Source organism: Phragmites australis, chromosome 21 (genome assembly GCF_958298935.1).
Source record: "Phragmites australis chromosome 21, lpPhrAust1.1, whole genome shotgun sequence".
NCBI lineage: Eukaryota > Viridiplantae > Streptophyta > Magnoliopsida > Poales > Poaceae > Phragmites > Phragmites australis.
Window position 1 is genome coordinate 17,682,618 of NC_084941.1, and position 12,930 is coordinate 17,695,547.

The 12,930-nt window shown below is 43.4% G+C and overlaps 1 protein-coding gene across 1 annotated transcript; it reads left to right on the top strand.

The window, feature by feature from the left end:
* The first annotated feature begins 5,767 nt into the window (after positions 1 to 5,767).
* On the top strand, positions 5,768 to 7,340 carry LOC133902951 (uncharacterized). The gene has a single exon (XM_062344279.1). It carries the CDS (start codon positions 6,069 to 6,071, stop codon positions 7,065 to 7,067), a length of 999 nt encoding a protein of 332 aa, XP_062200263.1. The 5' UTR covers positions 5,768 to 6,068; the 3' UTR covers positions 7,068 to 7,340.
* Positions 7,341 to 12,930: the final 5,590 nt, after the last annotated feature.

The window sequence follows — 12,930 nt, forward strand, 5'->3', positions numbered from 1 at the left end:
TCCCACGGAGGATGAGAATGATCAAGCACTTTATTTCCTCCGTCATCATCTCTCTCCCACTCTGAAGGATGAGTACATGGCAGTGACCAACGCTAAGGCACTATGGGACGCACTGAAGGAGCGTTTTGAGCGCCTTAAGTACACCATCAAGCCTCTGGCAGAGCAAGAATGGGTCCGGCTCCGTTTCTGTAACTTTAAGCATGTCAGAGAGTACAACTTCGCACTGCACCGTATATGCATACTATTGTGTCTCTGTGGGAAAGAGATCACAGAAGAGGAGAAAATTGAGAAGACTCTCTCCACTTTCCACCCGAATGCGGTAGAATCCGCACGCAATCACCGTCAATCAAATTACAAGAAGTATTCAGAATTGATTGATTTGTTGCAACTCAATGAAGTTCATGATGAAGTCATAAACATGAACTTCTTATCCCAGCCGCAAGGAAGGAGTAGTAGACTAGAAGTCAATCAACTCTCTTTCAAAGCGCGCAAGATCCGCAATAAGAAGCGGGAGAAGGGAGGAAAGAAAGTGGTGACAGGCAAAGTCAATCCTAGTGATAATAACGGCAAGACAAAGAAAGAAGTCAAGCCTTATGGTGAGCAGAACCAGACATGCTCTAAGTGCGGTGTTTGGGGCCATTGGTCCCGCATTTGCAAAACACCTAAGCATGTTGTGGAAGCATACTGGAAGAAGAAGAAGGATCAACCAGAAGCACACCTCACCATAGCAGCGGGGATGGAAGTGGACAAAGCACCAGTCTTTGAAGAGAAAGCATATCTCATGGAAGTTGATAACACTTCAGAACTGGTAGTGGAAGACCTCCCAATGGATAATGCAGAGGCCTCCACTTTGCCCTCTTCCACTACCAGAGTAGATGCCGAAATGAATGAAGCGGAAAACAAAGCCATTGAAGATGAAGTGGCCAAATGTTTCGCAGACTCTATCTAGAATTAGAGTAATTAGCCATTTATTTAGTTAGTTGCTGAATTTAGGAGGATTGAATAAATGCAAGCTCTAGAAGAGTGGATTTTAGCTGCAAATAATTTTTTTTTCAATAGTATATATAAAGTATTTAGTCTTTGTGCTACTTTCTTGCATGTGAATGATTGAATGCTTTATTTATAGAATATGTGTGGCACCCGCATGGAGGAAGTGTGTATTGTGGATAGTGGAACCACAAATACAATCTTAAGAGAAAAGAAGTATTTCCATTCTATCAGAAATAGCTCTGGGAAAGTGATGACTGTCACTGGTAGTAATAAATGCATAGTTGGATCTGGAAGAGCCACAATCACACTACCTATGGGAACTACTTTGCACATTGAAGAAGCATTGTTGTACCCTGAATCTACAAGGAATCTCTTAAGTTTTAAAGACATTCGTGCTAATGGTTTTCATGTAGAAACTGGTGAAGAAAATGATAGAAACTGGTGAAGAAAATGATAGGGAGTACCTATACATCACTAAGTGTGATAGTGAAGAAAGAATATTAGAAAAACTTTCCTCCATGAGCAGTGGCTTGTACTACACTCGTATTAGGGCACCTGAAGTGTTCACTACCTTAAAGACTGTATTCCGTAGTGCGGAATTATTCTCTCTATGGCATGATAGAATAGGTCACCCTGGCCTTAGAATGATGAGGAACATAATTACTAACTCACAAGGTCATGGCATAAATGTGAAGAATTTTCCGAATCATGAAGATTTTGTATGCCCTGCATGTGCTACCGGGAAATTAATAGTGAGATCATCTGTCTTAAAGGTACAGGATGAAATCCCTGCATTCCTGGACAGAATCCAGTGGGATATCGTGGTCCTATTCAGTCGCTTTCTGGCCCGTTTCGGTACTTTATGGTGTTAATAGACGCGTCCTCGAAGTGGTCGCATGTATGTTTATTATCTACCCGTAACCATGACTTTGCAAAGTTGATCTCGCAGATCATACAAATCAGGAATAATTTTCCGGATCATCGAGTGAAGTCCATTAGAATGGACAACGCTGGAGAATTTACTTCGAAAGCGTTCGATGATTATTGCACTGGCATAGGGATTAAAGTTGAATATTATGTACCGCATGTCCACACCCAGAATGGACTAGCCGAAGCACTGATCAAGAGAATAAAGTTCATTGCTAGACCGTTGTTGCAGCACTGTAATTTGACTGCTACATGTTGGGGACATGCAGTCTTGCATGCAGCAGCCCTCATTCATTACAGACCCTCCTCCTACAACATCCATTCACCTATGCAACTAGTGCAAGGGGTGATCCCAAAGATTTCCCATTTACGCAAATTTGGATGTATGGTTTATGTGCCGATACCGCCGCCACAGCGGACTGCTATGGGGCCTTTGCGGAAAGTTGGAATCTATGTCGGTTATGAGACTACATCCATAATCCGATATTTAGAACCAGCAACTGAAAATCTGTATACGACCCGCTTCGCTGACTGCATTTTTGATGAAAATAATTTTCCGTCATTAGGGGGAGGAAATAAACCCTTAGATGAGAAATGCCAGAAAATTATATGGCAGGCTGAAGGAATTGCGGCACATGATCCTCGCACTAGTGAAGCAAATGATGAAGTACAGAAAATTATCGACTTATAGAAATTAGCAAACAATCTGCCTGATCATTTTTGTGATTTGAAGAGCGTGACTAAGTCGCATGTGCCTGCACGTAATGCACCGGAGAGGGTGGAAGTACCAAAAGAAGGTACCCCTCATCTTGTCCTAGGAGCTCCGAAAAATAATAAAAGGACAAGAAATCCGGTTACTCAAGTCCCAAATAGCCGGAGACGTCTGGCGAAAGTGGGAAATGAGAGCTTACCACGGCCGATCACAAAAGTGCCCCAAAGGAAAATGAAGGGGAGCCAGTTGAGACCTAGCGATGGTATGGAACCTCAGAAAGTAGGCATACCAGATTTGAATCTTCCCACACAGGAAGAAACAAGCGAAAATACGCGCACTGAAATCAACGCTGGTAAACTAAAGGCCCTTGCCCCAAATCATGAAGAGCAAGATGAAGAAGCACCTTAAAGTGCAGCCTATGATGAAATAGCAATAAACAATGTGAATTCAGGAGAATCCTGGAATAGAGCAACCACGATAGTCGACATATACTTCTCAAATAAAATTTCCACAGTCATAGATCATGACCCTGAGCCTGCATCGCTCGCTGAATGTAGAATGAGGTCAGATTGGAAAGACTGGCAGAAGGCAATAACAGCTGAACTGTTGTCCCTGAACAAAAGAGAGGTATTTGGGCCAGTATGCCGCACACCTCCCCACATCAAACCAGTGGGATACAAGTGGGTCTTTGTTCGTAAGAGGAATGAAAGGAATGAAATTGTGAGATACAAAGCACGACTAGTGGCACAAGGTTTCACTCAATGACCAGGTGTTGATTATGAAGAAACCTATTTCCCGGTGATGGGCAGAATTACCTTTAGATATTTAATCTCGATGGCAGTCAACTTAGAGTTAAAAATGAAATTAATGGATGTTGTGACCGCATATCTTTATGGGAGCCTAGATTCGGACATTTATATGAAGGTACCTGAAGGAATACTACTACCTAATTAGGATAGAGGAAATAAACACCTTTATAGTGTACAGTTGAAGAAGTCACTGTATGGGTTGAAACAATCAGGTAGAATGTGGTACAATCGTTTAAGTAAATTTCTTGAAAAATGAGGCTACACAAATAGCATAGATTGTCCCTGTGTATTCATAAGAAGGTCCCAGAATGGATTTTGCATAATATCTGTATATGTAGATGATCTGAATATCATCGGTACAGACGAAGATATTGAAGAAGCAAGTTCATACCTGAAGTCTGAATTCAAAATGAAAGATTTAGGTAGAACCAAATTTTGCTTGGGCCTGCAGCTAGAGCATGTGGCAGATGGAATCTTTGTACATCAGTCAAACTACACTCAGAAAGTGTTAGAGCGGTTTGGTTTTGATAAATCATTCCCCGCTAAAACCCCTATGGTCGGAAGATCATTACAAGCAGATCAAGATCTTTATAGACCTAGAGAAGAGGGGGAGGAAGTATTGGGACCGAAATTCCCATACTTAAGTGCAATAGGTGCACTGATGTATCTGGCTAATTGCACTAGGCCAGATATAGCATTTGCGGTAAACCTACTTACATGGTACAGTGCAAAGCCCACTAAAAGGCACTGGAAGGGCTTGAAGGATATTTTGCGCTACTTGCAAGGTAGCAAGGATATGGGCCTGTTCTACAGAAAGAATCAGGATCTAAGTCTTGTTGGATACGCAGATGCTGGGTACCTGTTAGACCCACATACAGCGAAATCACAGACTGGCTATGTTTTCTTATGTGGTGGAACTGCAATATCCTGGAAATCGTCGAAGCAAAGTCTTGTATCTACTTCGACGAACCACTCAGAAATAATAGCTCTATATGAAACCGCATGAGAATGCGCATGGCTTAGAAGAGTGATCAATCACGTCCAACAGTCATGTGGCTTAAACACTACTAACACCCCTACCATTATCTATGAAGATAATGCTGCATATGTCGCATAAGTGCAAACGGGATATGTGAAAAGCAACTTAATGAAGCATGTCAACCCCAAGTTCTTTTATGCTCATGAATTGCATAAAATGAATGAAATAAAGGTAATGCATACCAAGTCGTGTGAGAATCTTGCAGATTTGTTCACTAAATCTCTCCCTGCATCTAGTTTTGAAAGATGTGTTCATAGCATTGGGATGATGAGGCTTAGAGAGTTGCACAGTTCAGAGGGAGATATTTCATATAATACCGATAAGAAGAATTAAATCTTAGTCAAAAATATTAAGTACCCAAGATTAATCATAAAGATTACTTGAAGCATTTAGGTGAATTGTACTCTTTTTTCCCTTATATGAGTTTTCTTGAAGTTTCTCATGAAAAGGCTTTTAATGAGGCAATTCGTGTGACCATGTCGCGAGCTATGTACTCTTTTTTCTAATTTTTCCCACTGGGTTTTTGGGGAGTTTTGATGAGACATATGTATTCCGCGAGAAGTGCACAAGGGGGAGTGTTAGGAAACCTAACAGGTTACGTATTGAAGTGGGCCCGTCTCGAATCCTAGTATGATTAGAGTTCAACTCTTAGAGGTTTTTGTTCTTTATATACAGGGGGAGATCCCTCACTGTAACACACAGAAAAACAGATGAATAAAGAACATACAGCTTTTTTCCTACGCTTATATCTTCTTTTGCAATCGCTTTCAGAGAACCGTTAGACTATACTCAGTAGCAACAGTTTCTCAACACATAGAAGCCTGGTCACCTTCAAATCAGACGGTGATGGAAATTAATGCATAGTGAGATCTGAGGGCTGTCAAAGTAATGAATGATGTGGCATGACTTAGGAGAGAGAAAACCATGCATTTTAAATATTAATTATGAATTGCACCCCCAACCTGCTAGTTTCGGAAGATAGTTTTCGTTTAGAAAAATATACTACACAGAACTTACATGCTGTTTTCTATATAAAAAACAATATTTTAGGCACTCGACAAAATGGTGAAGTTGGTAGTTGTGGCGCGATGATCTTGATGTTTCCGGGCAAATTATCCTGGTTTATAGCAACATTTTTTTCAATTCCCTGCGTGAGCAGCATTGAATATCATATTAAGTAAAAATCACATTGGGGGACAAATAGCATTCGAACATATCACCTCGTACCTTAAAGCGTGTGTAATCACTTTGACTCCATCAGTAGTGATCAGTTCAAAATATATCTCTCTTCGGGGGCAAAGTTGTCAATCCACCAAAAGCCCGTTAGTTAAATCTTCCCCATCTATTCCCATCTCCCTCCCCAAGCAACATCACCAACACACCATCATCCATGAGGGGAAACAAGCAGAGTAAGATGAGTGAGGACTGAGGAGATGCAGCTGCCCTGGAAAGAAGCCATCATTTGCTACCAAATGCAGCATGCACATGCTTAGCAGCTCCTGCAGCAGGAGAAGTTGCATGTCAAGAGAGACAACAAAGAGGAGGAGACGAAATCCATCATCACCACCATATAATTAGCATTGCTCCATCCATGTCCTACGATCAGATACTCTCAATTCTTGGAGTCGGAGGCATGCGCAAGGCGGCGGCGGCGGCGGCAACCATTTCGAGGGGGCAGAGCAGCAACATCACAAGGCAGATCCTCAAGTGCACGAGGTGGCAGCTGGAGGAGACCACCGACTTCATCACATGCCCCTACCACTACTACTGCGACAGCTCCTACCCCGGCGACTACTCAGCCTCCATCGGCGGCTTTGTGGCAGCTTTCGCCGCCTACTGTATTCTCTCCGCCGCAGTGTTCACCGTCCTAGATATCGCCAGGAGTGGCACGGGCGTCGGAAGGATCAAGAGAAAGTACCTGGTGCCCTCGGGGCCATTCCTGCTGCCGCTGCTGCTCCTGATTCTTGCCAAGGGGCAGCGACTGAATGTTGTGTTCCCAATCGCGCAGCTCGGCCCGGCATTGCTGCTGACGCTGCAGGCGTCAGCGCTGGCGTTCCGGAACGAGGCCGACGGGGACCTACGCTACGCCGTGCTCGAGGCGTCCACCGTGTCGGGCATCCTGCATGCCTGCCTGTACCTTGACGCTGTCGTGCTGCCGTACTACACCGGGACGGACGCGCTCCGGTGGTCGCGGTTCTCTGGCGAGTGCGCGACGTGCCTCTGCCGAATGGAGCCGCTGGTCGTCGGCGGCCGGACCGTGCTGTACCGGGGGCTGTCCAAGACGGCGCTGGCCGTCATCTTCGCGCTGTGCTCGAGGATGGTGTGCCGGATCTACGGCGAGGAGCGGCTCAGCGCGTGGACGCGCTCGGCCCTTGAGAGCGCCAGCTGGGTGTTCGTCGCCGGTGACGCCGTGTACCTCGCGGGATGGGCGGTGGATGAGGGCGCCGCGGCGAGCGTGGCCGTGTACGGGCTCGTCGCCGCGCTGGTGTTCTTGTGTGTGTTCGGGAAGATATACAGGCTCTTAGCATGGATGGAGACCAGGCAGCAGGTGCAGTTCAAACCGAGCCTCAGCTGCCACAGTGTGGTTTGATGACTAATTGGGTCTCCTAATTTCCTCTCTCTTTCTTGGGGTTAGTTTCATTGTTTTTCTGATTCAGAGAAAAAAGGTTTAAATTTTCTTATTGTCTTATTGTTTTCACTTAGTGTTGAATACTTTCTGGTGTCGCGAATTGTTTGTTTCTCCTGTTTCAGCAACAGAGACAGAGACACACAATTGTTTATTCATTTGGGAGTATTTTCAGTAAGCAGTTTCTTGCAAATAATTTTGTTTCCACAGCGTGAATGAATTGCTTAATGATTTTGATTTCCACACGGCAGTTTGTTTCCGTACAAATATTCATTGTGAGCAGTTCATACCTAGTTGTCGATTTAGCCGAATTTGAACTGGTAATTTCAAGAAAATGCTTTATCTTAATAAAGTAAACCTGTGAACTGTGTTAGCGTTTGACATACTCTAATCACCGTTTCCTTTTCTTTTACAGAAAGACTCACATATATTGCAATGTAAATGCTTTTTCTTTACTCCATGGAACACTGCTTTGTTGATAACAAGTGGTTACGGTGTCAGCATTTAGTAGATGAGATTGTGACAAATTAACCGTCACAACGCGGTAGCTAGTTCTCCCGTGAAGCAATGACCTAACCGATGGGCGATTGCTGCCTCTCTAAGCTAATTCAGGAGCAATCCTCTTTTGACCTGTCATTTGTTGCGCCCCCTGCTTCTTTATGCTCCTAGTTAAACCTCCCCAAGAATGAGGAAAACACATCAGAACAGACTATCGTTAAGTGTGATATAATCTTGCGACAACAACGAAAAAATGGTACCTAACCTACAGTTTCCTTGCAGTGAACTATCATGGAGGGTTCTCCAAAAGCCTTCTCGGTTTTATAGAGACCTGTCAATCAACTGGCTGTTTGAATCATCAAGCATGTGCCAGGTTGACATCAAAATGTGACAAATTGCTCATTGTTTATTCATTCGGAGTTCCAACATCAAATGATTCAGTCAATTATTGTTTGATTAGTATGAAGGATCTGCAAGATGAAATGAAACTTTTCAGTCATACGAATCCTCAAGTTTACTTCCGTTGAGAGCAAAACCTAAGCTATCACTTCGTCACTTTTTGACAGTCAGGATTTAGCCTAGTTTTTTTAAACATACAAATCAAGACGTATAACCCACTCACACCATATACTCATACATACACTCTCAACACACACAACGTACGGAAACTCGCTAATCAGGCACACGTGTGCATACCCTGAAAAGAATGTGCGCACACTACATCTGCCCGTTTCTGCCACTGAAATGAAAGAGGGTCTAGCCTAGTTGTAGGGCTCTGAAAGTGTTCGGTGGTTGTCTGCATTTCAGATCCAGGCCTTAACCTCCGCGGCATAACGCATCTGGTTGGTTGTACTGCGTGATAGGCTGTGAAACAGTCCTCAAGTACAGGTACCATGTGGAGCAGTTGTCTAAGTAACGGATTAGGTTTGTACTAGTAGGCCACGAGTAGGGTGAATAAGTGTTTCAGTTTTAAATTGTACATTTCAATTTTTACAATTTAAAATTGAAATAGATAGGTAGTTTTTTATCTTAGATATTTACAATCGGTTTGTTTGTATTATGGCAATCAAGAAGTTGGTTTTTCTCAATTTTTCATAGATTGTGAAAGTTTATTTTACTTAAACTGTTTATCAATTTTTTTTAATTTACAATTTAAAAGTTTTTCACAATCTAATTTTTACAATCTAGTTTTTTTTATAATTCACAACTTACAAACTAGTTTTAAAATCGTCGGCTCAAACAAACGTACCTAAATAGGTCTCGCCGGATGATGCATCTGGTACATGCACCGATTCTTGCATTAGTTGCGATTGGCAAATCTTGGGGAGAGAACTACCGAGGCCACTCTAACAAAGGGCTACTAGATTATTAAATGAAAATGCGACGGACAACTACCTGCGCGTCTGTAGGATGCAATCGTCGGACACTCCGGCACATCATTCTTGGAAAACACATGCAACAAAACTATTCAACTTTTGTAACTGCACACAGCTTCTGTGACAAAAAGAACTAGAAAAAAATCGTAATATCTACCCGAAACTCACTGAATTATTGATCTTAGTCACGGCGACGAGGAAATGTAGAACATGCACCAATGTTCCAAGCACCTTGCATTCAGTTAGTATAGAAGAGTGGAAGGTAGAACCAGATTACCTGCATTACAGCATAAGTGATGATTGGTGAAGCTTGGAGAAGATCCTGCAGGGTCCAGCCTAAGAGTCTGTTTGGTTAAGTTGAGATTATTTTAAAAGATGTTTCTGGCTGATGGTCTGAGAAGCTATTTTTGACTAATGGACCTGAAAAGCTGCTTCTATTCATTTGGGTCTAGTCTAAGAGTTTGTTTGATTGGGCTGAAGTTTTTTCAAAAGTTATTTTTGGCTGATGATCCTAAGAAGCTGCTTCTAGCTGATGGCCCTGAGAAGCTACTTCTGGCCCTGAGAAGCTATTTCTGGCTGATAGTTTTAGAGAAGCTGATAGGCCGTTTAGTTACCATGTTTGGCTGATGGCTTTTGAGTTAAATGGAGTGTGCAATATCTGAAATGTCCAAGCTGTCGAGAGTGAATATATTTGTTTCTGTAAACTATTTTAGTTATTTTTATTAATATTTACTAATTATATTAGTGATTCCTTTAGTTATATTAGAAATGGTAAATAATTAAGCAACCATATAATTTAATTTTTGGAAACATATGTGAGTCCCAAAAATAACAATTGTGGGTGAAGGAAAGATGATGCAAATAAGAGATAAGCATAACAACAAAACTTGACCACATGAATTAAGAAAAAAGGTTTAATACAACTCACGTGAACTGAATAAAAATAGTTTTCCATGTAATATATCAGAGATTAGTTCATGACAATATGTCTGTATTGTCTAGGGTACCTTCGAGATCAGAGATTGAACATAAAACGAGACACATGATGTAGACAGGTTCGGGCTTCCGGTTAGAGTAATACCCTACGTCCTGTATGAATGATGATGTATATATATTCTCTCAAGTACAAGCAATGTGGCTAGAACTATTACAAGGAGTAGATCAGATCTAAGCTAATCTAGAGCTGAAGTCATCGAGTATTTTCTATAATCTTAGTGCTTGTGTCGAGTTGTAGATGCGTGAGTTTTTCTTCTTCTCTACTTCCTTCTCTTAGAGGTATGGGTACCTACTTTATAAAGGACTAATATGTCGTCTCCTATCTAGGTGTAGTTAATAGGGAGTCATCTATCTTGTTTACCAAGACAAAGCAAATGAATCCGACTTGGGCTAAGGGTCAAGGGTGTTGTAGACTGCCTCCCCCGGCCTAGTCATTGGTTTCACCTCCGGCAACCCCTACTAGGCTCCGGATGACCCTACCTCTAGAGCCTCGCCATTGCTAACGACCGAAGGGGTCGCGAACTGTCTCCTTCGATCTAGCCATCGGCTTCACCTACTCCAACTGCCGCTGGGCTCCAAATAGATTGCTTTGAGTAAGAAATATAGATACTCAGATGGCATTATTCTATGACAATTGTATTTCATCATAGATACTCAGATTTCTTTTAGTGTCTAGAAAAAATTTGGAGAGTACTCTTTACCGGCATCGGATAGAAAAATATTTGTATCATGCTAGAACCTAGTGGCGGCTAGAGCTGAGGGGTCGCAAACTCCCGCCCTAGGCCTTAATCATCAGCTTCACCTCCATCCACTGCCACTAGGCTCCGAAACTACATCGCCTCCACTAAAGAACTCGTCTCATGCCTCCACTATCGGCTACACCTCCTTTCCCAAGAACGATGAGGTCAATACCCCCCGCCAAATGCGTCAGGTCTAAACCCTTAGCACGTCGATGAAACCTATCTCGGTTGCGGTGAGGCTTAAACCTGTGTAAGACTTTGTTGCTCCAGTCACCCCTAAAACACTAAAAAAGTACTTACAATCGCACTCTCCGGGCGCTAACAACTGCTATGTGCAAGAGGGCCCAAGGAAGGTGATGCACTGGAGCTTAGGTGTAAACACAAAAAAAAACCATATTTGGCTACATTCCCAGAGGATCGTCATACACTTCAATGAAAGAAAAGAAAAAAAAAGTAAGCGGACCCAAGGACTTAGTTATATTAATAAATTTCACATCCAAAAAATGCTTATATGCCTTCCCGAGTTCCTAGTATCTACACTACTCGAAACCAAAAGCACTGCAGAGGATGGGGAAGGAAACTACAAGCCCTAACAACGGTGCATGAAGTAGCATATGCGCTTCATCTACAGCCTATCGTTGCGGAAGCTGATGCAGTAACCGACCCCTGCGCTATCAGGGGATGAGGATGAGGATGAAGAGGACTCCACCATGGCCTTCTCTCATTCCTCCTAGGCCTTCTCCTTCTCCACCTGTGCTGCCTCCTTCTTCACTTCCACCTTCTCTTCCTCATCGATCTCTTTCTCCAAAAGATCCTAGTCGACCTTCTCTTCATCGTCTAAGATATTGATAATCTCGACTGGAGCGACCAATTAGACTGGAGATCAAGACGGAGTGGCAGGGGGCGGCTCTCTCTGCAAGTATGGAAGCACGATGGTTGTTGGCTCCAACCTTGCAAGCATTCCCACGTGACCACTCGCCCCCGGAGGGAGCACGACAAGCGGAACTAGCATCGGCACCAGAGGTGATCCTGCCCCAGTCAAGCCAGTCAAAATCATCAACATCTCCGACGATGAGGATGAGCACGATGCCATGATCAAACCGAAGAAGAATCGCTCCCTTACATAGCAATGAAGGATCAACTGGGTCAACCCTAGCATTTATAGTGGGGCCAATCATTTGCGTATGCCTAGGGAAGGAAACAGAACCACCACGGGTACCGTCCCATGACCTTCCCAATTATTATCCTAAGGGGCCATGGCCACATCCCGGTTAATTCCGCGCACACATGACAACTCCTTGCGGCAGCGCCCTAGTTTTTTTATACACATCCCGTCGCATTTATTAGTTGAATCCCTTTCAGCGCATCCAAGGGCAACCGACATAAGACCCTAGGAGAACTTGCGCATTACCACATCAGACACACTAACATTACCACGCGTCATTAAGCACTTGTGCCACAAAACTGGGAGAATACCTTGCCTCTACATATGAGCTCCATTATGACAGTTCAAATAGCGAAAAGGCTCGCCATCAGAGAAGCTGAAGAGCTTGCTCTGACCACTGCAGGGCTTCAAAAAGCCTTAGGCTCTAATGCCTCTACGCCTCCGACCTTAGCATGGGCTTCGGAGCACATTATCTCCATTCGAACATCGACAGCCTTCGGTTCCAACGCCTCTACGCCTCCGGCCTCAGAGCACATTATCTCTGTTAGAACCTCGACATCATTTGGCTCCAACACCTCTACACCTCTAGTCTCAGCATGGGCTTCGGAGCACATTATCTCCATTCGAACCTCGATGGCCTTCAGGTCTGACACCTCTACGCCTCCGACCTTAGTATGGGCTGTGAGCAACGGTGACGTCCTAAGAGGGGGGTTGAATTAGGACACTTAGAAACCTAAACCAAATTGGCTCTAAAAGCTTCACAAGATAAACCTATCTTAATTTCCATCTAAATATGCTCTAGATTTATCTAGTGTGTCTACTCTACTACTCAAGAGAATTACAACCTACTCTAGTAAGGTAAATTACAAGCAAGTAAATGTGGAAACATAAATAAGACAAAGAGACAAACTCGGCACAAGGGATTTTTATCCCGTGGTATCGATGGCATGAATACCACCCCTAGTCCATGTTGGAGCTCCATATAGGATATGCTCTTGATCGCCAAGTCTCTTTCGGTCATGGCTCTTGAGCAACTAATTCACCAAGACAAG